The sequence below is a fragment of the Prionailurus viverrinus genome, chromosome C1, assembly GCF_022837055.1.
Source record: "Prionailurus viverrinus isolate Anna chromosome C1, UM_Priviv_1.0, whole genome shotgun sequence".
Classification (NCBI taxonomy): Eukaryota; Metazoa; Chordata; class Mammalia; order Carnivora; family Felidae; genus Prionailurus; species Prionailurus viverrinus.
The window spans coordinates 159200370-159227745 of record NC_062568.1 but is presented as its reverse complement, the minus strand read 5'-3'; the positions used below and the strand labels follow the sequence as shown (position 1 = coordinate 159227745).

At 36.3% G+C, this 27376-nt stretch overlaps 2 protein-coding genes and 1 long non-coding RNA gene across 3 annotated transcripts in view; all 3 read right to left on the bottom strand.

Moving 5' to 3' along the window:
- Positions 1–574: 574 nt before the first annotated feature.
- Positions 575–4844, bottom strand: INSL5 (insulin like 5). The gene is given in 3 exon segments (XM_047871298.1): positions 575–1469; positions 1471–1919; positions 3811–4844. Coding segments are annotated over 2 exon segments (378 nt in total). The 5' UTR covers positions 1737–1919; positions 3811–4844; the 3' UTR covers positions 575–1357.
- A 116-nt stretch (positions 4845–4960) lies between these two features.
- On the bottom strand, positions 4961–8989 carry LOC125171839 (uncharacterized). Its single transcript, XR_007154442.1, has 3 exons — positions 8893–8989; positions 7520–7606; positions 4961–5482 (listed from the first exon to the last, which is right to left on the bottom strand). It is a non-coding gene; the product is annotated as an uncharacterized LOC125171839 (long non-coding RNA).
- A 3491-nt stretch (positions 8990–12480) lies between these two features.
- DNAI4 (dynein axonemal intermediate chain 4) overlaps positions 12481–27376 on the bottom strand; it is an 86796-nt gene continuing 71900 nt past the window's right edge. The window contains 4 exon segments of the mRNA XM_047868824.1: positions 12481–12672; positions 23131–23287; positions 25986–26212; positions 26847–26945. Coding sequence (XP_047724780.1) covers positions 12622–12672; positions 23131–23287; positions 25986–26212; positions 26847–26945 — 534 coding nt within the window. The 3' untranslated portion in view covers positions 12481–12621.

The window sequence follows — 27376 nt, the reverse complement described above, 5'->3', positions numbered from 1 at the left end:
GTAACACCACCCTCCTTAGCTGTCTGTGACTTAGGACATGTTTACCTGATTCCACTGAGCTTTGGTTTCTTTATCTGCAAAATGGTGATGAAGTGTACTGTCCACACTCATAGGTTTCCTGCAACAAATGTGTTAAAATGTTTAAATGCCATGCACAAGGCTTTGACACAGTTTAAGTGCCCAGAATGTAGTAGATGGATTTCAAATACAGACTGTAGTAGTAATAAGACCAGCACCACAGATGAACAGAGAGTGTATTGTTACAAACCACTGGGGAGTTGAATGTCAGAGTTAGAAATGAAAACATAGTTTTGTGATTTCCTTACTTTGTCTGTCTGTAAAAACATCCAATTCTGTCACGAGATTTGGCTATACAGGTCTCAGTTTCTTAATTTCTAGAAGGAGAATGCAATGTCCTTTTTTAAAAAAAATGTTTATTTTTCTTTATCTTTTGAGAGAGAGAGAGAGAGAGAGAGAACACAAGGAGGGGGGCAGAGAGAGAAAGAGACACACAGAATCCTAAGCAGGTTCAAGGCTCTGAGCTGACAGCAGCGAGCCTGATGCAAGGCTCCAACTCACCGACTGTCAGATCATGACCTGATGACCTGAGCGGAAGTCGTAGGTTCAACCGACTGAGCCACCCAGGTGCCCCAACACAATGTCCTTTTATCTCAGCAGTAGGAAGGCAAAACCAAAGCAGCCCAGACTATAGGAAGGAGCTCATTACTCAAATATTCTCTGGGTTTTAGGGAGATCTAACTGATACACATATGTCTCCAGCTATCCTCAAGTAGAAGGGCTGCATATTAGGAAACATTTATTGAGCACTTAAAGATGTTTTGAGAAAAAGTACTTTGTTTAGATTCTTATACTTGACCACGAAACAATGTTTAAATTCTCAGTTAATAATATACAGCAACCCAAAAGTTAAGAGTGGATAGTTATTTCTGGATGAGGAGGTAAGAGTTGATTTTTATTTTCTTTTTATGCTTATTTTTTTAACATTTTCCTACCATCAGCATAATCTGCTTACTGTTTTAAAGTTATTTTAAATTTTTTTACAAGAAGAAAATCACAGTGAGCTTGGTTTATGGCATTTTAACTGCAATTTTGCACGACATTTAAAATTTCAAAAGATTAGTTGAAATTTGAAAAGAACAGTGCATTCACTTTGGCAAAAAGAGAAAATACACTTCATTGTGGTTTTAACTATTGATCCACAACTTTTAGGAAAGAAAGATTGCCTAGCCCAAAGCTATTATTTTCATAACACAATGCAAGTGTTGTACTGAGCAGTAAAACACCGTGATTAAGCGCATGCTCAAAGCTCTACCTTCATCGGGCATCTCCTCTTGTCTTAACAAAGAGCACGCAAATCAGTCACGGAACAGCCATCAGTGCAGCACAATGTCTGTAAGTCTTGTCCTGACAAGAGCCCCAAAGCTTCTTTGAGCCCCAAAGCCCTTGGCCAGCTGTTCATCCTGAAGTCTCTTCTCTCCTGAGGAATCCACCTGCGGAAAGTGTTGCACCAGGCTTTCCTCCAAAACTTCATTCGTGCTCATCTGGAAGTTAGAAGTAGTTTCTTCTCCCAGCTGTACGGAAGAGAGTCTCGACAAAGAAGGAAGGTTGTAGCCAAGTTCTGCACTTGGGGACGTGCATTGGGTGTTTTTAAAGGAAATTGAGTCCTGCACATCATTTTCTTTAAATGTTGGTCTGGCTTCAGAAAGATTAGACATTCTGGGGAGAACTTAGTCATCTCCACCTTCCTGGATCTGCAGGAGAGGAAACATCAGAGCGGAGAGAAGGAGTGACAACAACCTGTGTCCTGCAGCCAATGAGGAGCCAAGTCCAAGTTCACCTTCTGTTGTACTGGCTACCACTGCTCCATGACCAGCAGCCTCCAAGGTATTCGTTACATGCTATAAATAAAAAACACACAAACAAAAATAGCCCTTGTGTATGCCCTGCAAAGTTGATCAGTAAGAAAGGAAGTGGAGAGATTTAAACCTCTATGTCTGAAAACCAAAAGTGGTTCCCACTGCTATTAGGGTGTTGTTCCCAAAGTCCTCCCTCAATTTAACTACATTCCAATTTATTTATCAGCACCTTAGCACACTGGCAAGCTCCAAGAAAACTTACATGAATGAATGCTGATTAATAAGCCAGTAATGGATTGAATAAATAATATATGAGAAAATACTCCGAAAAGTACTCTGTGAAAGATTAAATAAACTGTATTCTGATGTCAGTGGTGTTAAAACAGAGCCTTGCACAAACATCCGTTCAATTACCTGATGTGTTTCATAGATATTCCAAATGCATTCTTTCTAGTGCATTTTGGCTTGCTAATCCAGAGATGGATAAATTATGCTAAGTCTGGTAAATTAGGTTTACTCTCTTGAGATTAAAAGCACTTATTTATATCTGCTAACATCTAGTAACTATGTAACTCCCACTCAATGTGGGAGTGATGAGTTCATAATTTTTCAAGAAATTAGCCCAACAAAATATAAAAACCGTGGGTCATTTTCTAAAATATTTTCGTTTACCAAAGTCATTTGCAACTGCATTGAAACTTTTACATTCATATATGTGGTTATGACATTTATTATGTGATCACATTTTCCTGTTTTAACTTTTTATTGTAAGACATAACCAACAGTTAATTATGAAAATAGAACCTTAAATAAATTCTACCTCATACTTTAATATGGGATTAGCAGAAAGAATTCCAGTTAAACATCTTGAATTGAAAAATAAAGAGGGGTGCCTCGGTGGCTTGATCCGTTAAGCGTCTGACTCTGGATTTCAGCCCAGGTCATAATCTCACAGTTGGTGAGATCAAGCCTCACCATGGGCTCTGCGTTGACAATGCAGAGCCTGCTTGGGATTCTCTCTCTCCCAATCTCAGCCCCTCTCCCACTCGCACGGGCGCGCATGGATGCGCGCGCTCTCTCTCTCTCTCAAAGTAAATGAATAAACATTTTTTTTAATGAAGAAAAGCAGTGAAATCAGTCCCCTCAGTATTCCTGAAACATGTTAGTTAGGTTCATTCCCACCTCAACATTCTGAGCAAACAATTCCTACTAGAATTCCCACTAGAATTTCACTTCACCCCACTTGCCATAACTCCCCAAATCCTATACGTCCTTTAGGGCCTCCATCAAACACCACTGCCTCTATCATTTATTACAGCAGTTCACCATCTTCTTTTTCCCATCTGAGACACAGTATAAACAAAGACCTCAGCTCTTGAAGCCAGATAGACTTGGTTTGCCCCCTATCCACACTACCTACCAGCTGGGTGAACAACTTTGTTCCCAGTAAAATGGTAAATTGTGGCAATATTACTTCACAGGATGCTTATCGTCAGACTGAATGAAATGTTGTACATGAAACTATCTGGCACTTAGTAAGTGCTCAATAACAGATTCCTTCCTTGCGTCCTTATTTAGCACCTGCCTTAATTCCAACTTATTATATTCTGTAATTGTCCATGTATGAAATTATCCATGCTACTTCAACATGTCCCTTAGCATCACATGCTTCTATTCCCCATAGCACCTGCCATAGATGTTGAGATCATCAAAGTATTTATGCAATCAAATGACTTCAAGCTGGAGACTAAAGAAAACAAGGTCTTTACTGTCTGAAAGGTAGCAAGCTCACGTCTTTCCCAAGCCAAATTCAATTTATTTTGATAATTAACCCCTGAAACTGATGTAGAAGTGGCTTAGCAGTAATTAGAGACATACTAAAACAAGCCTGGGGAAAAAAAATAAATGAAGAAGTCACATGAGTTAATGTTACCTTGACTTTGAGGGATTCCTTCCGGGTGCCTTCTCTACCTGGGGCCAGCACAGGTATAGATGACTGCTTTTATGTACTCTAGTCCAACAGAGCTTCTATAGACTCCTCAAGCCTCACTTCAGAGATGGCAAGAAGGACAGAAAATAAAAACAAAAGTCAAAATGGAGCCCTTCGTCTTGCTGAATAAGAATCTGACATGGTGAATATTGCCAAATCAAGTTTTGAACTTACCTTCACACTTGTCCAATTTATACTAGCATTCCTGACATTTTATTGGTCAGAATCTCGTTTTAACAATATTTGCAAAGCACATAGGTTACACTGTGAAGTTTTGATAATGTGCCTTTATGATTATTGCTAGTTATTCAGTCACTTCTGAACACCATCACTTACCATTAGCGGCATCCATGAGACAATAAACAGGATGCTCTCTTGGAAGACATCTGGAAAAACACAAGCTTTGGAAGTAGCCAAGTAGGACTTTCAATGTCAGCCTTGTCACTTACTAAGTGACATGGGGCAAGTTTTAAACCCTTTAAACTTTGGTAAGCATATCTTTAGAGTGCGAAAACCTATCTTGTAAGAGTTTTTCAGTATCGAAAGCAATACCTTCTCAAAGCCATGAGAAAACTAACTTAAGAATTTGTGTTTGGGGCACCTGGATGGGTCAGCCAGTTAAGCTTCTGACTTTGGCTCAGGTCAAGATCTCACAGTTCCTGAGTTCGAGCCCTGCATTGGGCTCCGTGCTGACAGCTCTGAGCCTGAAGCCTGATTCAGATTCTGTCTCCCTCTCTCTCTCTGCCCCTCTTCCGCTCTCACTCTGTCTCTCAAAAATAAACGTTTAAAAAAATTTTTTTAAATTTGCATTCTTGTGTTTTGAATTTGAATCTTCATATCCCACTTAGATGATCTAGAATCTTAACCAAAATATTTAACCTCTCCAAGAATTCTTCTCTGTAAAATTGTGATAGTAACTGCTTCTTTTTTTTAATTTCTTTTTTTAACATTTATTTATTTTTGAGACACAGAGAGACAGAGCATGAACAGGGGAGGGTCAGAGAGAAGGAGACACAGAATCTGAAACAGGCTCCAGATTCTGAGCTGTCAGCACAGAGCCTAATGCAGGGCTTAAACTCATGGACTGCGAGATCATGACCTGAGCTGAAGTCAGACGCTTAATCAACTGAGCCACCCAGGTGCCCCAATAACTGCTTCTTAAAACTAATGAGATAACGCGTGTCCTGCTTGACAATATAAATATTTATCTTCTTTCCTCACCGTTGGGATGGACTAGAAAACATAACTTTCCTTTAGAATACAGGGGAAGTTCTCTGACTAGAATCTTCCTTGTTATCCTTCACCCCACGACTTAGGCATGCATTAATCAATACATATTTTTTATAACAGAAACCTGAATACATAAACTCCCAATGAGCTAAATAATGAAATTTCTCTTGTAAACTTTCTGAAAGTGCTCATTCTGGCAAAGCTCTTACCTAAACTAGAAAAGCTGGCGTTTGAGATCTTAAAGAGTTGTTGACTCACTTTTTAGCAAATTGAAAACTAATCTTTTAAATTGATTCCTCTTGTGTGATCTCTGGTTGGAAAAAAAATCCATTCAGCCAGTGATCAAGATCATATCACCCATACTTCTTGTGGCATTGCCGTTTTTCTGCAGGGAAGCCAGAAAACAGAATAAGAAAATCAATGCTCTGATTGAAAGCATTTCTGACTCTGAAAAATAAATATATTACTTCAAAGAATTGTTGCTTTCTCAATCTCTCTGGCTGCAGTAGGGAGAGTGGATTAAGGGGAGCAAGATTTTGAGGGAGGAGAAACAAACAAAAAAGGCTTTGGCAATAATTTAGATGAGATATGATGTGCTCTCAACGAAAGTCATTGCGGAAAGGATGGGGCAGAGGGCAGTATTCAAAAAATAGGAGGGCTTGGTACAAATTAGATATCAGGGATAAGGAGGCCAAAAATGGTACTTAGGTCTCTGGCTCACACAACTGGGAGGTAGGAGGAGAGTCATTTTGCTAAGAAAGGCACATAATGTGCAGGAATGGTTTTGACATCAGACAGAGCTACCTTATCTTTTCATAGGTCAATATGGCAGGTGAATCTGTCATTTATCAACTCCAGAGGGGCATCTGCATGACCAAGTCTAGCACACCCACAACATCAGCAATTATTTAGCCATTTATTACCAACTTCTTCCCTTCTTTGGAGACTTATACTGCCCATCTTGATAATGGCAGGTGTAACATAGCTCTGCAATAAACTTGTGATCAGTAGCTATGAGCTGGGCTTCTGTACAACCCAGGAGAGAAATATTCAGCCAAGGGATGATCCCTATCCTGGATGTCAGATGTACTCGGGTACCTCTGAACTCTGCTACCATCCCCACTTTATCCCCCTGGGTTCAAAATAGTCTCTTCTGCCAGCTGTTAAGACCTCATCAGGGTTTACATTAATTTGGGATGCAAATGCAAGGCCAGTGGGACCTGAGCTCAGCCTGAGACCAAAGGGAGGCAAACCAATCAGGTCGCGTTCCCAGATAAAAAGCTAATGCCAATAATGAAAGCCCTAGTTGTGGCGTTTCCATTTTGAGGGCTTTACTTTTGCCATTTGTGAATCGAGAGAGTTGGACTGAATTACCTAGGGCTCCCTTGAACTTGAAATGCTGTCTTCTTATGATTATCTGATTCCTTTACTCCTGACCCAAAACCTTTCTATGGTTCAGCATTACCTGGAGAATAAAATCCAAACAGCCTGGTATTCAAAGCTCTTCATTCAGGCATTCAAATATCACTCCTTGCACATAACTCAAGGTACAACCAGAGAAGATAACCAAAATGAAAATGAATCTTTCCATCTTTTGACCAAAAAGAGTTTGTTTCTTGTACCTCTGACTAGAGCATTTAATCCTTTCTATTTGGAGGTTGACATGACTTTTCCTTCTCATCTAGTCTGCAGCTCAGTTTACTATCTGTGTGGCTTTAAATATGTAATTGTCTTCTCTGAGTTTAGTTTCTTCATCTGTGAGGAGATACTAATCTGCATTATATTACATGCTTTATGTAGGATAATATATGATGTTTAACAGATGCTCAATAAATTAATGTGATATGCAAGAGATTAGAAATGCATTTTTTGGCTGCAACTAGCTACTATGGAAGGCTTTTATGTATAACTCTTGATCTCAAAACTATCCAAAAATTTGCACTGCTCTGGTCTTTTTCTTTCCTTCCTTCATTCTTTCCTCTCCTTCTTCATTCCTCTCCTCTTTCCACAAATACATTCTAAAAGCAGAACCTTAGAGTACTATTTCTGAAAGTATTGTCTTTAGGACATGAGTCTTTGAAGATGGTCTTTGGGAAAAAAAATCCTATAGTAATTGTCCCTTTTTTTGTAGATTAATGATGCATGTTATATATACGGGCTCAGGGAAGACTTATAGTTAGGAAACTTCTTTAATTTGTTGAATTCAATATTTCCCAAACTTATTCAACCCCAGAACATCTTTCACCATGAAGTTGACTAATATTTGGAATAGTTGTGAATTTCTAGGGGCGATATATTTCCAGTTCTCTTCCTCTCAGGCACATGGTAGGATTCTATTTCCCTGTTCTTTAAAATTGGATGTGACCATGTGACATACTTTGGCAAATAAAAGGTGATTGGAAGTAACATATGCTACTTTTACCTGGCATTTAAGGATTGGTGCATGATTCCCCAGTCCTCCCTCTCTTCCACCTTGATGACCGACATCATTCTTGACGGAACCTGGTCTCTGGTCAAAAAAATGTAAAATGAGACCACCTGCTCACCTGTAATGAACATGTAATGTACACGAGAAGTAAATTCTCACCATTTAAAGCCGCTGAGATTTGGCAATTATTGGCTGTGGCAACGTAATCTGATTTATTCTCACTGGTATAATTATCTTAAAGTTATTTACATTCTTATAGATGTAGAGAATGTTTACATGATCCAAGTTTTTAGACCAAAGCAAAGTAAGATCAGTTATCTGGACTTAACAGCTGGAATTAATTACCATGTGTTCAATATGATTGATAATATGAAGATCCACAATTAACATGAACCAAAAATCCAAATTAACAACCAATGGATTGAGTAAACGTATGTTTCATCTATAAATTGCTTATCGAGGAACTATGGTCACAAGAACATCTAATACATGGTGTTAGAGCAGGTTGGCATGAGTTGTAAGTACTGTCTGTGGCATTCAGATTTGGAAAATCAGATTTCAGTTCTGCCATTTAATATCTATGTGACCTTAAATACTTAATGTCTCTGAATCTCAGTTTCTTCACTTGTAAAATAGAGATAATAATGCTGACTTTATTAGGGTGGTTGTCAGGATTAAATTATGCAGAGTACTGTCAGAGTCTCTAGCACAAAAGGAACTTTCAATAGATTGATCATTCATAGTAATGACAAGAACCATAATTCTACCAAATGTTATACTGTGTCATAGTGGCCTTGATGTTAGAATACTAGAGTTTTAATACTGGTACTGTAGCTTCCAGCTAAGAGAGCTTGAGAACGTAATTTAAACTGTAATTTGATTTTCTAATTTGTAACATGGAAAAATATCACAGGATCGAATGAAGCAATGTTAATTATAGCACTGATAAATTATAAAGTGTACCACATACAGTTATTTTATGATAATGATGATTATAAAATCACTCTACAAATTTGTTAGCAAATGCTGATTGATTTTTATTCATACTTCTTGCTTCTAGAGGGTGTTTTCATTGTGAGGCACCACGTTCATCCAGCTATTCTTGGGAGTCATTCCTAACTCCTCATTCTCCCTCTCTTCCTTGCCTAAAACCTCTTTTGTGCATACACATCCATTAAGTCATCAAGTCTCACAGATTCTGCTTCTGACTTTCTCTGCGATCCACTCATTCCTCTTTATCCCCTCTGCCGTGATCTCCACTTTGATTTAGAGACTGCAACAGTCTTTCAATTGGCTCCGTATCTTTCATCAAGCCATGGTTTACACTGCTGCCAAAATGATCTTTCTAAACGTGCTTATTTTCTTACCCACTTTGAAAACTCTTCAATGGCTTTCCGTTTTCCTCAAGAAGAAATCCAAATTTTCTGGGGCACCTGGGTGGCTCAGTCGGTTGGGCGGCCAACTTCGATTCAGGTCATGATCTCGCGATTCGTGGGTTCGAGCCCCGCGTTGGGCTCTGTGTTGGCAGCTCAGAGCCTGGAGCCTGTTTCAGATTCTGTGTCTCCCTCTTTCTCTGACCCTCTCCTGTTCATGCTCTCTGTCTCAAAAATAAATAAATGTTAAAAAAAAATGTTTTTTTTAAAAAGTCCAAATTTTCTTAACATAGCCTACAAGGCCTTTTATGAGGTGGCCAGTGTCTACCTTTACAGGCCCTCAATCCCTCAAAGGTCCAGCTCTACTGAAAACCTTACCGTTTGTGGAAAGTCCATGCTCTGTCTCTCCAGGCCTTTGCATCTGCTGTTTTCTTCACCTGAAACCCCTTTCCCCCCTCTTTAAAACCAGTTAACTTCTACTCACAAATATCTGTAGAATGGGTATTGAAATATCATTCATCTAGATAAGTTTTTGCATAACTTTATGGATAAAACTTTACTACTCACTTTAGTAATTTTCAAGTGTTCTGTCAGTAGGAATTTAAAGGAGCAGCTAAAAATGTTTTTAATAATCTTAGAAAACATTGATATTTGAGGCTTAATTTTATATGGACAAAGAAGCTATTTTTGTCGTTACTTGGGGCTTTTAGAAATTTACTTAAAAACTCAATAAATAGGGGTGCCTGGGTGTCTCAGTCAATTAAGCATTTGACTCTTGATCTCGGTTCAGGTCATGATGTCACAGCTCATGAGTTTCAGCCCCTCATGGGGCTCCATGCTGGCAGCACGGAGCTTGCTTAGGATTTTCTCTCTCGCTCTCTCTCTGCCCTTCCCCTCCTTGCGCACTCTGTCTCTTTCTTTCTCTCTCTTTCAAAATAAATAAATATACTTTAAAAACTCAATAAATAATTTAAATATATATAATAACTTGAAAAATTCAATAAAGTTGTCAGTGAGGTATGATGTAAGATCCCTAAAATATCCCGGAATACTTTTTCCTTTCTGGTATAATAGGACTCTATCTGTCAATAGTTGAGTATTCAGAGAAATACAGACATGGTGAGAGTACATTGTTTCATGAGTTGTTCTGGATGCTACACAAATATTTCATCACTTTAGAAAAGGCAGTGCTTATTTTGATGATTCATAACCATGTTTTATATGTTCCACGTGATGGACATGTTCTGCTTTCTATTTAACCCAGGAATTAGTTTCATGTAAACTGTTAGCCTTTTAGTTTTATCACCCACTGAGTATGCCAACCTAAGCAAATGAAGGCTAATAGCCTAGTAAATGTTCTGTGGATTTGAGGGTAGACTTGAACATTGTAGTAAATCATGAACAAACCAGACACAAAGCCCAAATGTATAAAGGAACAAATGAGGTCATTAGCAGTGTGTAGCTTTTGCAGGAGTGGGGCCTTGGCAAGGACTTAGCCAGCTGCAAAGGGCAAAGAAGTTCTGAGACCAAGAAGTAGGGATGCGTTTGGGATAATCAGAATGAGAACTACCTACTTTGTGCCAGGCATCGTGTTAAGTGCTTTACGTCGGAGGTAAACTCCACCAGTCAGTGGAACACAATCTCAAAAGCAGCAGCAATTGTTCACCTAAAGAAAGTGATCGTAAATTTGTTTTTACTTTTTGTCGTGAGGGAGGAAATTGATTTTATATTGTTAGAGAACAAAGAAAATGATGACCTATGTTTAGCTGATTTGTGAAGCTGATTGTATGTTCCATTTGATTGTGTGTTCTATGTTTTCCACTGTTAAAAATACTTTACCCTTGGTGATGTTAAGATAATTTTGCAGGATACTAAGGAAATCACACTTAAAATATTAGATCATGTTTTAATATGGGGTATGCATGAAGCCAACATTTCTCCCATTAACTTGATCACTCATTCACTCAGCAAATATTTGTTGCAATAACTCCTCTGTGAAGGTAGTGTTCAAGGTGTTCAAGATACAGGGGTGAACAAAGCACATATAGTCCCTACCATCAAAGAGCTCACAGTCTGGGGGGGTGGGGTGGGCAGACACCAAGCAAATAATCACACCAATATTTAGCACAGCAGGTCTGAAACTCAATTCAGAAACTCAGTGACCAAGAAATGTATATTCTGAAATTCAGTTTCTAGCTCTAAGTCATCATTCCACCCAGCTGGCAGAAACAAACAACACACACATAAAGTTATTATCAGTCTCTGTCAATTGGGTTGCTAATCTAAAAGTATGGGAGAGTCTATAAGCTCAGGAATGAGAAGGGTAGAATGAAATAGGTTCAGTGCTTCGGACTGGCTCCCCAGGGTCTAAGGATAATAAAGTAGTTTTCTTTTAGGCTTGATGAGCAACAAAGGTAGAATATGCAAAAATGTTTGAAAGGTCAAAAATACATAACACAAAGAAACATTTTTTTCAGTTGAATCAAGTTTTTATTTTGGTACAGAGTGTTATGGGAAGTCCAACTTTTCAGAAGGACAAAGAGAAGAACCACCATGGTTTACATCAGCAGGAAACTTATTATTGTTATTACCTGACCTAAGCTCTCACTCCACCCAATAATTACCTTGCTTTTATGTAAAGGATGGCTCCAAAGAAATAGGTGCAAAGAAGTGGATACTTAAAAAAGGCAGTTTCTACGGTTGCACAGACTCCATTCTTAGTTTTATACACACTTTCTTTTTTTTCAGAGATTTTAGTGAGTTTCAGATGCCTCTTCTCTCCACTTAGAATGCTTTATAAAACAGGCCATACTGTCCTATGGCCTCGGTTAACAAAACGCAGGACTTGTTCTAGCAAACAGCACGGAATAGGCTGTTAGCAATCTGTTTGGAGGAGTTGTTACCTCCCACTCTCCTATTTCTACAAGCTAGCTCTAGAACCCTTCATAAGATAACATTCTGATGCCAACTATAGATCAAGGACTCTCTATTTTCTCTCTGGGCCCACTTAAGTCTGGGCTTAAAACCCAGAGCCAATTTGGGGCATGCAGAGGAGGGTGCCCTGATGTGTCCCAGACTAACTCTTCTCACTGAATTGGCAGTGTGATGCCTGCTGGCTAAACGATGCAATTTTGACATTTGCTGTCATGTTGTTTGCTTGTCAGATAGTCTAACAAAGTTCAATAGCTTTCGCTCGCAAATCTAAGAGGATAAAATTCTGATTTAAAGTGGGTGTGAAAACACAAAAAATATAACGTAAATGAAGTTGGGTGTGAAAATCCAGTATTCTCCTAACACTAACACATGCATAATTCATAAACTTTAGAAAACAGATCTTGGAAAGCAGACCTGAAATTCTATGAAACTTCATCTGTAAAGATTTTGGTTTAAGTAATTCTAATAATTTCAAAGTTTTGCTTCCAATGGAATAATTTTCTAACCTATTTGGAGATTTTGTAAGTACACATATGTGGTTATATGTACTTGGAATATGACTAAAAACATTAAGAAAATCCCAAAAAACTCTTACAATTAAGCCTAGATCACATATCTCTGAAATAAAAGTTTATTAAGTTTATGTTAAGTTGAAATGTAAGTTATACATCAAATATCATTTTCTAACATCAAAATCCCAGCTTACTGCATACAAATTGGACTATTGGATATTAAACACTGTTTCTTTTTCTTTAAACAGCAACAAGAGAAGGTATTAGTAATGATGAATTATCCTGGTTGTTTCGACTTGGATCCAATCAAAATATCTATTACATCTCCCTGAAAAGAAAAAGCCAAACAATTACAATGCAATAAAATATAAATTAAGAGGTAAAGGAGTCTTTAAAATGCTATTTGAAATTTATAAGTTAGTGATACATATAAAGAGCATCCAATAAGATCGTAAAAAGGAAACAAACCAAGGTAAGTTTAAATAGTAACGGTTACTTCCTAGTATAAACCTACTTTTTCCAATGGAGGACTCTTTTAAAGAAGTTTGATAAACAATAAGGATTCAGTTAAGCGACAATTTTGGCAGCTCCTGTGTAGCCTTAATATGGAAACCTCAGTTTTCTCATCTGTAAAATAGCTTGTGATCTTAATGATATCTTAAACTCTTTCCTGACCTATAGTGCTTGATTTAGAGACAGCTGAAGACCTGAATTCCAATGTGGATTTTGTATTTAATTTAATAACAACAATCTTACACTAAAGGGGTAAAATAATAATCTGTAAGAGGATGAAACCAAAGATGGTAGGGTTTTTTTTTTAATTTTTTTAATGTTTATTTATTTTTGAGACAGAGAGAGACAGAGCATGAATGGGGGAGGGTTAGACAGAGGGAGACACAGAATCTGAAACAGGCTCCAGGCTCCGAGCTGTCAGCACAGAGCCCGACGTGGGGCTCGAACTCACGGACCGCGAGATCATGACCTGAGCCGAAGTCGGCCGCCCAACCGACTGAGCCACCCAGGCGCCCCGGTAGGTGAGTTTTTAAGAAAGATACTGTGAATTAAATTCTACACATAAAACTAATATTACACTCTATGTTAACCACCTGGAATTTAAATAAAAACTTGAAACAATAGGGGCGCTGGGTGGCTCAGTTGGTTAAGCATCTGACTCTTGATGTTGACTCAGGTCATGATCTCACAGTTCCTGAGTTCGAGGCCCACACTGGGCTCTGAGCTGATGGCATGGAGCCTGCTTGGGATTCTGTCTCTCCCTGTCTCTCTGCCCCTTACCTGCTTCTCTCAAAATAAGTAAATTAACTTAAGAAAAATAAAGTCGTGTAATTCCTTCAGATTAGGTGAAAATAATATTTAAAAACAACTTGAAAAAACAAATAATATAATATAATATAATATAATATAATATAATATAATATAATATAATATAATATAATATAATATAATATAAAGATATTGTGAAAAGTTGGGGGTTGGAAGCAGAAGACCAGAATTTTCTCACCTTTCACAGTAAAGGGATCTTAAAAAAGTCACTAATATCTGGGAATCTTAGTTTCCTTGAATGGATAATAGAAATATCAACAACCACTTCTAAAAATTATTTCAAGAGTTGAATGAACTAATGTATATAAAAGAGTTTTACAAAACTCTAAATAGTTATAAACACCTTAGATCATATTACATAAGTCAGTCCTGTCTTTTAGCCTATAATAAGGATGACATTCCCCATTCTTCAGGTCCTGACACAAAATCAGTTGCCAAGCTGCTTCTCAAATCCGTCTCTTTCTACTTCAGTCTTTCACTTGGGCTAACACAGCAGATCACTACTCTAATTTATTCACTGTTAAATTCTTAGCACCCAAAACAGACCCTGTCACATAGTCCATACTCAGTAGATGTTTGTTGAATGAATGAAGAGTCTATATGTAAATACCCAAAGTACAGAGAAAGAGATGGCAAACATTTATATACTGAAACATAAGAATAGAAATAGTATCCAGGAGTGATTCTCCATAGGCTGCCTCCAGAAAAAATAAAAGTCACTTTGTGCAATGTCCCACTGGAATTAGCTTCTGCCAAGTACTTAAACTATAATTCTGTTCGACACAAGACTGAGGCCTCCAACAACCAATCACATCACACCAGGAGAGGAGGTGGTGCTTCAACAAACAATAATGCTAAGGTGGTGGTAAGTCCCGTTGGCAGCTGGTTACATCACAAAGTTACCATTGCAAAGCTTGGACCCTATACCCCTGTTCACACCAGGCATCAGGCTGATATTACCCTAAACCACATACCCTGGTTGGTAGGACAGGGCAGGAGCCAATGTCCTACTGTGTCATATCACAATAATATTCTGGTCCTTGGACACATCAGGGGGCTGCCAGAGTTTCAGAAATTATTTAACTTAAAACATGCACAGCCCTAGGATCAAAGTTCTTCTCTTGCTGTGTAAGGCCACAGTGGGTGCTGAACAATGTGGAGGTGAGCGGGAGTCATGGTTCTATACATATACCATGGTCCTTGGAATATCTCCATGGGTTTTCTCCAATGGGGCCTGCTCCAGCACACTTGGTGCAAATGTTATCTGGTACTTTGCCTTTGTAAAACACGTATCCCTGTTGAAGTCCCCTGGGTACCTATCCCTAATTCTTCTACTCCTGCATCCTTCACTTCTCAGAGGCAGTCTTTATTATAAATTTGGTGTACACCTTTCCTATAGAATGAAAACATAAGCCTTCCAAAATTTTAATTCACTCTTGATTAAAATTAATGGAGAAATTATAGGACATAATGTTACTTGATAAGATATCTTAATAGGAAATAATGGTTTGACATTAATTACTTTGAGACTTCAAATTACTATGTCATTATAATTCTCTGAAAAGTTCAAGAAGAGGTGTATCAGGTAAGCTTGAGTTTGTCTGTAAGTAACATAAAATCTGATTAATAGGTTTTTCTTGAATCTCCTAGAAGAATAACACTGAAGTTTTAAAATATCATGACCAAAAGCATGAAAGACATATTTGTATTAGAAAACTGTATTTATTTATTAATGTATGGAATATATTTCTTACAAGAAAATTTTGCTCACCAGCACTGAAATCAACACACACACACACACACACACACACTCACACACACATGTTTGTCAAAAATGTTCAGACTCTCAACTTAGCCTTCTGCTTGCAAAGCATACTGCTCAAAATAAAAGATGTCTCTAATGTGTGTGTGTGTGTGTGTGTGTGTGTGTGTGTGTGTGTGTGTGTATACACCACATCTTCTTTATCCATTCATCAGTCAATGGACATTTGCGCTGTTTCTATAATTGGGCTATTGTAGATAATGCTGCTATAAACATTGGGGTGCATGTATCCCTTCAAATTTTTGTTTTCTTTGGGTAAATACCTAGTAGTGCAATTGTTGGATCGTAGGGTTCATTTCTGAGTGAACCTCCATACTGTTTTCCAGAGTGGCTGCACAAGTTCGCATAAAAAAGAAGAAAATCTTGCCATTTGTAACAATATGGATAGAGCTAGAGAGGATTATGCTAAGTGAAATAAGTCAGTCAGAGAAAAACAAATACCATACGATTTCACTCATATGTGGAATTTAAGAAACAAAACAAGCACAGAGGAAAATAAGAGAGAGGCAAACCAAGAAACAGACTCTTAATTATGAAGAACAAACTGATGGTTACCAGAGGGGAGATGAGTGGGGATGGGTTAAATAGGCGATGGGGATTAAGGAGCAAACTTGTGATGAGCACCAGGTGTTGTAGGGATGTGCTGAATCACTAAATTCTACACCTGAAACTAATATTACAGTATATTTAACTAACTGGAATTTAAATTTAAAACCTGAAAAGGAAAAAGATGTCTCTCATCAATTCAAATCAAACACCAAAATGAAATCTTTTTCTTCTATATTCCAATCTATATTCCATACTTTTACTAACTATAAATACATCCACTAAGAACACAGCTTTTACACTTGTGTTTAAATAATCTTACATAAATCATAACATACTGTACTTATCTTTCTCCAGTTTACTTTTATCACTCAACACATTTTTAAAGATTTATTCAAAATTTGTCATATTGAGACTTTTAAATACATATTATTTAAACTTCTGTATTACAGTGACTCATGTGAATGTGCCATATTTTATTTATCCAGTGTTTCACTGATGATCATTTAGGTTGTCTCCAATTTATCACTATAGAAACAAGGCTGTTATGAACATGTCTTTCAGACCGCTACTAACAAATTAAACAAAACCCTGGGAGATATATAGAATCCAAACATAACATTTAAACATCTATAAAGACTGTAATCTTACCAGATAGGAAAAGTATAGTAACTTAGAGTTAATGACACAGTAAATAAATAACTTGAAATCAATAAAGTGATGCAGCAGCACATTCAGGGTTGCAGACTTCCATGAGAAGATAGAGGACATGGGTAATAGGTAAGTAGACTTCAGGAGACATGGGCTCTGAGACCATTCCACATGGAGGGCATGGACAAATCAACTCTAAAGCAGGGCTCAGCCTGGCACCAAAGTAGTTAGAAACATCTCCTTAAATGTCCATAGTCAATATGCATGTCAGCCAGTTGAGAAAATCATCTCCAAAACTACTTGGGATGCTGTATTTGTTTCTTTATTGGAAAACCTATTTTTACCCTGAGAAGAAGAATAATTGTGTATAGAAATAATGCAGCAAATCAAACCGATAATTTTAATATTTTTGTATTAAGGAACTTGTATATATTTGGTATAAATATTCATTCTATGTAAGAGTATTCGCTATTATTAGATTGTCTAGCAAATAAATTTGTGATTCTAATTTAAGTGTGTAATTGGGTAATTGATTTGGACTTGTAATCATAGATTGAAATACTATTCATTTATAAAAAGCATTGGAACATTTAAGAAAATTTAAGATTCATCATATTCAACATTTAAAATTTATTAAATTAATAAGAATTCCTTAAGTATCAGATTTGTTTGTCCATAAGATGATTGGAGTACTTAAAACACTATATTAAATTTATGAAGTAAATTTAGAAGATTTAAAGAAATTTGTTACAAAAGCTTATTGAAAGTGTGTATTAAAATTTGCTAGACTTAAAACCAATTTGACAATAAATTTCATATTAAAAAATCTGCTAGACTTATAAACAGAATAATAAAATGTATTATCTAAATGTAAGAACTTCAGGAAAACTTCAGGTAAACTAAGATTTTTAAAAAACTTTATAGCACATTTGAATGTGAACATTTTAAGCAAAAGTTGACTGAATAATCATCTCCACGTACAAAAGAAACATTAAAGACAAAGGAAAAAAGGAAGAAAGAATTCACATTGATAACCTTATACGTGTGTCCAAATAAACATGTGCAAGACGTTCTCTGTGGTATCACTGCCTTGTATGGTATTTGAATTCTAAGTTTTACTGAATCTCTCTCCAAAGAGGCTATGCTAGGGGCACCTGGGTGGCTCAGTCGGTTAAGTGTCCAACTTTGGCTCAGGTCATGATCTCGCAGTTCCTGAGTTTGAGCCCTGCATCGGGCTTTGTGCTGACAGCTCAGAGCCTGGAGCCTGCTTCAGATTCTGTGTCTTCCTCTCTCTCTGTGTCTCCCACCTCTCGCACTCTGTGTCTCTCTCTCAAAAAAAAATTAATAAAACATTAAAAAAAGAGGCTATGCTAATTCATATTCCTATGACCCTTGCATAAGAGCTCCTATTTCCCTACAACTTTGCTAATACTTAATACTGGCTAATATTTTCATTTTTGTAAATCTAATCAATTTGAACTGATATCTTGTATAATTTCAATAGCATATTTCTACATTTCTAGAGAGAATTAATATTCCAGTTTTTCTCCTACAATTTAGTATTTTATACATTTGCCCATTCAAAACACTGAATTGCTCTTATTGTTTAATAGGGGTTATTTATACATACTGGACATTATGTCTTTTATAATCTTAGAAATTTCTTCTTCTAATCTGTTTCTTTTAACTTAGCATATGGAATCCTGAACAAAAAGTGTTAATTTTGACATAATAGTCATAGAAAAAATATTTGAGGTTTATTGAGAACTTACTATGTCCCAGTACCAGTTCTAACCACTTTGTACCTATTAACTATTTTAATGTTTCTAACAACCTTTGATTCTGGTACCAAAATTATACCCAGATAAGGAAACAGGAAAAACCTGAAAAAAATTAGGAGATTTTTTTTTTTTTGGTCTTTTTAAAATCTGTCTTTGTCTTTAGATCATTAAGACACTATCCTACATTTTCTTCTAGTGGTTTGTTTTATTTTTCGGTCTTTAATTCATTTGGAGTTCACCATTGTACAAAATGTGAGATAGGGAATGGCTTTCTATTTTCTAGAAAATAAGGATCAAATTCCGGATCATGGCAAATGACCCAACAGGCCCTTTTGCCACTTTTCTCTCAAGCAATCTCTTTACCAGTCAAAAAAGTCTACTCACCATTTCCTCAAAATGTCATGGAGCTTTCTAATTCTGTATCTTTGCTCAGGCCTTTCCCTCACTCTGAAATAACAGCTCTATCTGCAAGGAAAATTTCCATTTTTTTAAAGTTTATTTATTTATTTTGAGAGAGAGACCGTGAGCAGGGGAGGGCCAGACAGAGAAGGAAAGAGAGAATCTCAAGCAGGTTCCATGCTGTCAACACAGATCCTGATGCAGGGCTGGATCTCACGAGATCATCACCTGAACCGAAACCATGAGTCGGTCAGTTAACCAACTGAGCTACCCAGGTGCCCCTGCAAAGAAAATTTCTAATCCTTCAAAACACAGTTAAAATTTAATCTCCTGTGTGAAAGTCTTCCCCAAAGTATTCACCTATGTTTTCCTTTCTTTCTTCCCATTCTCCTTTCAAAAGTCAATTTTCCTACTCTGTGCTTCTATAGGAGTTTCTTTGTTATTTTGGTCTTTATGACTTGATTATATTTGTGTGCATATATTGTTCCTTTCTTAGAAACCATGTGTCTTTTGTGTCTAAGTGTGTTTGTTCATTTTTCAATATTTGCTTAGTACCTATCATGTGCTAGCCCTGTGCTAACACTTAAATAAACAAGTTTCCAAGTAGCTCAAACTAGTAAGAAAGACATGTATACAAAATATTATAGTTTATATTGATGAATTATTGTCATCTTTAACAGGTACTATAGACATATGTGATAAAAAGAATCAACATGCTAATGCTCATGTTTCTTTGCTACACCAACCCAATACACACCAACAAAGATTTTTAAATAATGCAACTCCTTCTCCCCACTGCCCCAATTTAGAATTTGTGGACGAGTTCTTAGAGCTTTTGTGGGATGGAACTGATGGAATTACAGGGATAGAAAGCAATGGATTTAGGCCTTGATGCTACATTTAGGATTTGAGGGATAAGTAAAGAAGAAAAAGATTACTATTAACTATATATTTTGATCCATTTTAATGTTTTTGAAAGACTTGAATAAAGAATAGAATTCTCTAGTTCCTTCTGGCTGTTGAGCTGTATATCATAAACAAGTGTGGGCATAAACATCTCACTACCCTAAAAGGTATTATATACTCAGTGAATATGAGAGAAATTAAAAATATTAAAATGTTTACATCATGAAAAAATAAGCCATTAATGTTGCACTTCTCAGAACAGACTAAAATTATGATGTAAGGAAACATGCATTTTAGAAAAAGAAACTTTATGTTTTTACGAACAAAAGAGACAAAATTCACTATTTACATGTGGCTTATGTCCTACCTGTGGGAGACAGGCAATTAACAAAATAAATCAATAAAGAATATGGTATATTCAAAGATAAATATTACGAAAAATAAGTCATGGAAAAGTACGAGATAAGAAGTGTAGGTGAGAGTAGGGATTCAATTTTAAATAAGGTATCCAGGAAGATTTCACGCAGATAGTGACTGATATTTGAGCAAAAACTTGAAGTACCGAGAAGATCAAACTCTGGATGTTAGATAGGAGAAATGACAAGTACAAAGTCCTAAGCAAGCATCTATCTGTCTGTCTGTCTAATCTATGTATCTATCTAACATTTACAGTCTATATAGTTGGGATAAAACTCCACTTGCTACAGTATGTGACCCAAATATAATCAACACTGCTGACCTTCCTGGCCACATTTCCATCTGGTTGCATATTTAGATTATTTTCTTTTTCTTTCTTTTTCTTTTCTTATCCCATTACAAATTATGTTATAATTAATTTATTTGATTGCCTTTATGATATTTCTATAGAATGGAATTCCAAAAGCATGACAGTCTTGGTTCAGATTGCCAAATTGCTTCCAAAGAAGTTATACCAAATTCTATTCCAACATTTTTCTGTATAAGAGAAAAACTGTCTCATCAAATGTTTGCTAGTACTGAGTACACCTATTAAATATAAAAAAAAACTGTTAATTTCGTATATGAGAATGTGATCACATTTTAATTTAAGTAATACATTTTTATTTCTTCATTTATCAATGAGGTTTAATTTTAAAATATATTTACTAGTCGTTTTTTTTTTGTGAATGCACTGTTCCTGACCATTGCCCAGTCTTCTATTGTAGTCTTAGTGTTTTTGCCTTATTTTTTTTATTTTTGTTTATTTTTTTAATGTTTATTTATTTTTGAGAGACAGAAACAGAGAAGGCATGAGCGGGGAAGGGGCAGAGAGAGGGAGGGGGAGACACAGAATCTGAAGCAGGCTCCAGGCTCTGAGCTGTCAGCTCAGAGCCTGATGCAGGGCTTGAACCCACGAATTGTGAGATCATGACCTGAGCTGAAGTCGGATGCTCAACCAATTGAGCCACGCAGGTGCCCCTTTATTTTTATTTTTTTAACATTTATTTACTTTTGAGAGACAGAGACACAGAGGCATGAGCAAGGGAGGGGCAGAGAGAGGGAAACAAAGAATCCCAAGCAGGCTCCAGGTTTGGAGCTGTCAGCACAGAGCCTGACGCAGGGCTTGAACTCAGAGTCTGCAAGTCATGACCTGAGCTGAAGTCAAACGGTTGACTGACTGAGCCACCCAGGTGCCCCAAGTGTTTTTTCCTTATTGATTCATGCATGTTTTAATATTTTAACTTGTTTATCATATTCATGGTAATATATACCAGATTACTCCATAAAATAATATTTAAACATTAAAAATAAAAATTGAAAAGCTACCTTAAAAATAATAGGTAGTGATAATAATAATCTAGTGATACTGATTGCTTGTCAAAGTTTTACAACAAAGTTTTCATATTTTTTTTCTTTTTTCTTTATTTTTTTTCCCTTTTTTAATAATTTAAATCCAAGCTAGTTAACATATAGTGTAATAATGATTTCAGGAGTAGAATTTAGTGATTCATCACTTACATATAACACCTAGTGCTCATCCCAACAAGTTCCCTCCTTAATGCCCATAACCCATTTAGCCCACCCCCATCTAGCAACCCTCAGTTTGTTCTCTGTATTTAGAAGTCTCTTATTGTTTGCTTCCCTCTCTTTTATTTTTCCTTCCTTTTCCCTATGTTTATCTGTTTTGTTTCTTAAATTCTACATATGAGTGAAATCATATATTTGTCTTTCTCTGACTGACTTCTTTTACTTAGCATAATACACTCTAATTCTATCCACATTGTTGCAAATGGCAAGATTTCGTTCCTTTTCATCTCTAATATTCCAGTGTGTGTGTGTGTGTGTGTGTGTGTGTGTGTGTGCATACCACATCTTTTTTATTCATTCATCAGTCGATGCACTGTTGGATTCTTTCCATAATTTGGTTATTATTGATAGTGCTGCTATAAACATTGGGATGCATGTGTCCCTTCAAATCAATATTTTGGTATCCTTTGGATAAATACCTAGTAGTTCAATTGCTGGGTCGTAGGGTAGTTTTACTTTTAATTTTTTGAGGAACCAACATACTGTTTTCCAGAGTGCACAGTTTGCATTCCCACCAGCAGTGCAAATGTTTTCCCTTTTCTCCACATCCTCATCAACATCTGTTTTTTCCTGAGTTGTTAATTTTAGCCATTCTGACAGGTGTGAGGTGGTATCTCATTGTGGTTTTGATTTATATTTCCCTGATGATGAGTGATGTTGAGGATCTTTTCATGTGTCTGTTAGCCATCTGGATGTCTTCTTTGGAGAAATGTCTGTTCATGTCTTCTGCCCATTTCTTCACTGGATTATTTGTTTTGTGGGTATTGAGTTTGATAAGTTCTATATGGATTTTGGATACTAACCCTTTAACCAATATGTCATATGCAAATATCTTCTCCCTTTCCATCAGTTGCCTTTTAGTTTTGAATATCAGAGTAAGGGAATAGGATAACACTACAGAAACAAAAACAAATGCCTATTTTGGGAACATTGGATAATATCTAAAATATTATAATTTCTTGTAAAAGTCTTTGAATATTTGCAGTAAACTTCTTCAGCTATATTCAACAATTATTAAATCCCAACAGTATATTAAGCACAATTTTAAGTTATTCCATATAACATTTACAATTATTATGCTACAACATTATTGTGTTCATATTACAGAGAAAAAACATGAGGCTCAAAGAAAATAAGCCTAGTAGATACCATGCTAGTAGGTAGCAACTCCTGGGATTTATGTTCTTTCCATTGCACCACACTTAAGATATCTAAGAAATGTAAATTCCTTGTATGACACAAAATTATAACTAAAATTATTAAATGACATATAATTTTGATTTTTGAGTCTTACCCGGCCAGAATCCAAAGCAGCAGGCATATTTCTCAGTTCATACACACCAACCTGTCCATCACTGTCACCCACCAGAAGGCAATCTGTTTGTTTGGCAAAGAGGACAGTTGTGAACTTGATTCCGGGGTTAGCAACATGCACAATCAGAGGATCCAAACTGTAATAAAATATTTTATTTGTAAATGTATTTGTTGTTAACATATTCTTATATACAGATTAAGAAAAGTCTGAGATTTTTTTTTGTGATTTCATGTGACAAAAATAAAACAAAAATAAACTTTTTAAGTAAACTTCCAAAGTCAAAATAACTGTTTCTCTACTCCTTATTCAGTCAAAACTTTCACTTCTTTAGTGAACAAATTTCGACTAAATAAATTCAAGCAAGTCACAATTAAGATGTGAACTCATGGGGCGCCTGAATGGCTCAGTCAGTTGAGCATCCGACTCTTGCTTTTGGCTCAAGTCATGGTCTCATGGTTGTGGGATTAAGCCCTGTGTCAGGCTGCATGCTGAGCGTGGAGCCTGCTTAAGATTGTCTCTCTCTCCTCTCTCCATCTCTCCCCTGTTCATGCTCTCTCTCTCTCCAAAATAAATAAATAAGCTTAAAAAAAAAAAAAAGATGCAAACTCATAAATTTAAACTCCTGTGCTGGTTAACTTTATGTACTTACTTGGCTAGGCTATGGTACTCAGTTGTTTACAAGGTCAAACACCAGTCTACACTTTGCTGTGAAGGTATTTTGTTTAGTTGTGATAAACATTCAGGTGAGTAGAATCTGAATAAAGCACATTATGCTCCATAATGTAGGCAGACCTTATCCAATGTGTTGAAGACCTTAAGAGAAAAGACTGAGTTCCCCAAAGTAGAATAATATTCTGCTTCCAGACTGCCTTCAGACTCAAGATTGCAAGATGGACTGACGGAATTGCAAGATGGAATTTCCTGATGGAAATTCTAGCCCGCCAGCCTATAGTTCAGACTTGGCACTTGCCAGGCCCCACAATCATGTGAGCCAATTGCTTAAAGTAAATCTCTTTCTCTCTTTTTATTGCTACTGTTTCTCTGGAGAACCCTGAGTAATACAACTTCTTAAGTAATAAATGTCTTTTAATAGAAGGATATTTTGACCCAAATGAACCTCTGGAATATAAAAGAATATTTTGAACAAGAACTTTTTAAATTCCCTGTCATCCAAAGCAATCCACTGATACCTTAAAAAACAACAGAACCAGGGGCACCTGGGTGGCTCAGTGGGTTTAGTGTCCAACTTTGGCTCAGGTCATGGTTTTGCTGTTCGTGGGTTTGAGACCTGCGCTGACAACTCAGAGCCTGCTTCAGATTCTGTCTCTCTCTCTCTCTCTGTCCTTTCCCCACTTGTGCTCTGTCTCTCTCTCTCAAAAATAAATAAATAAACTAAAACAAAAAACAAAAAACCCAAAGGCAGCAACTTGCATACTTCTTAAGAAATGTCCTTGGGGTGCCTGGGTGGCTCAGTCGGTTGAGTGTCCGACTTCAGCTCAGGTTATGATCTCACCGTCTGTGAGTTCAAGCCCCGCATCAGGTTCTGTGCTGACAGCTCAGAACCTGGAGCCTGCTTCTGATTCTGTGTCTCCCTCTCTCTCTCTCTGCCCCTCCCCCAATCGTGTGTGTGTGCATGAGCACGCTCTCTCTCTCTCAAAAACTAGATAAACACACACACAAAAAAGAAATGTCCTGAGATCTACAGTATTACAAAAAAAAATAATAATAATAATTAAAATCAGAGGTGGGATGAGTGATCGTTCTACCAAAAAATTAAAATCAGGGGTGGGATGAGTTAAGTAGTCATTTTATACATTAGTCATCTCATACTCAAAAATAAGTTGCTTTGTGATATAATCCTTGGTTTCGGATTCAAACTATTTTATAGTATAAGCCATGACAAAATTTTAGAGTTACTATATGATTAAGTTCTAGGATAAAAAAATTGTCATTAAGAATAAACCCGTTGAGGGGAACCTGGGTGGCTCAGTTGGTTAAGTATCTGACAGGTCATGATTGCAAGGCTTGTGAGGTCAAGGCCCACATCAGGCTCTGTGCTGATGGTGTGGAGCATGCTTGGATTCTCGTTCTCCCTTTCTCCACTCCTCCTCTGCTTACACACACTCCCTCTCTCAAAATAAATAAGCTTTTTTTTTTAAAAAGAATAAACCCATTGAATTTTATATCACTTATTTTAAGCAAAAATATATTGCCCTGATGCTTCTGCTAATAACTAACATAAAAATCTACAATATTTTCCAACTGAGGAAATAGAATCATTAAACACTTTATTCCTGCATTGTATGAATTTCCATTTTAAAAAGAAAACATGGGTCTAGATGACCCTCTAATAACTTTGGTGTCACACCTTAAATTAAAATTTTTAATTAAATGAATGGCCATTTGAATATATTTTAAAACAAGGTAAGAGAATAAGTATTATAAAAAATAATTATTTTGTTCCCTTTCTTTGTCTTATTGCAAACAATCTTTAGTTAAACACAGTTAGTTGCCTCTCTGCATTCTTCTAAAACAAGGCAATGAAAAAGAATTCAAGGCAGCTATGATATCGTATATCTTCCTGTAAAAGTTTGATATGAGTAAGGTAACCTATTTTCATTTAAATATTTTTAAAACTACATACTGCATAAGTAATTAAAATGAATATAGCATCCTAGCCTATATCTTTTATTCATAAAGGACTCTCACAGTGTAAATTATTACTTGTTTTAAAGTAACCACAATTCTCTCTAACCAATACCAAAACTATTAGGTATCATTTTGTTTGAACTGCTTCTATGAGAAATATCACCAGGAAAAACATTAACACTTACGTGCTGATGTGAAGGTGCCAAATCTCTACTCTGCTCTCGTTCGCGGCTGCAAATATATAGGCTGATTTTGGAGACCAGGCAACATCATAAACAACATAAGTAGTTGGATAAAAACTCAAAAATGGCTTGGGATTCTCCTGTTGCCATATAATAACACCCCAATCTGCAGAACAGCTTAAGAACACATCATGACAAAATGGATTCCATGCTATTTTATACACTGGACCCTAGAATTAGAAAAACAAATTAAAATACATAGGTAAGTAATAGTTAACATCTCATACTTTAAACTTGACCAACAAATTAAAAATGCTAAGATTTCTAGAAGATTAAGTACCATGCATTGTTGTGTATTATTTTAGCTCAGAGTAAGGTCATAAATTGAATCTTCCCTAAATAATGCCATACAGAAACATAAAAATATAGTTGTTACAATACTAACTAAATATTAATACATATTATACTTATTTACTTTAAAAAGTATAAGGATTACTTTAAAAAACAGAAATAAGGGAGAAAATGAAGAAAACATAAATGGAACAAAAGATACAGAAAATAAGTATATGCCAGAGACAATTTTACTTTGGAATCAGCATGCTATCATAAGCAAAGTCTTTCAGAAACAAATAAAAATTGTGACTTCCATAACTTGCAAGAAAAAAATCAAGAACACCTGGAAGCCAAACAAAATGTCCCACACGTTATTGATGATTTCCATACAAGACAGTACTTAATTCAATTCGTACTATTAACTCTGAAGTTGTAAATTTAGGGCATGTGAAAAGTAGTGTGTATAAAAATACTATTTTTTTCAGAAATATTAAAAGATAAATTTTCCATACCTACTATAATTAAACTAACCTTATGTCCTCTGTAGGTTTCTAGGTATTGTTCATTATACGAACAAGAACATTTGTGAATATGACCCTCTTCGGTGCCAGCCAAATAGATATTTGTATCCTACAACACAAAAAATTAAAATGTATTGGCTTGTGATATATTAGTAAAGGTGCTAAATAGAAAATCAGATCCCTCGGGGCACCTGGGTGGCTCAGTTGGTTAAGGGTGCAACTTTGGTTTGGGTCATGATCTGACAGTTCATAAGTTCGAGCCTCGCATTGGGCTTTCTGCTGTCAGTGCAGAGCCCGCTTCAGATCCTCTGTCTCCCTCTCTTTCTGTCCCTCTCCTACTCAATCTCTCTCTCTCAAAAATAAATTAACTTCAAAAAATAAAGAAAATCATATCTCTCAAGATCTATTAAAATGAATTCAAGAACCAAAATTAGAAAAACTATCTTGATAATAGTTGTCTGTTGTCTTTTACTTTCTATCATCGTTTTATAATATTTAGGTATATAATGCTGAAGAAATGATTTTTTGCTGGATATGAAA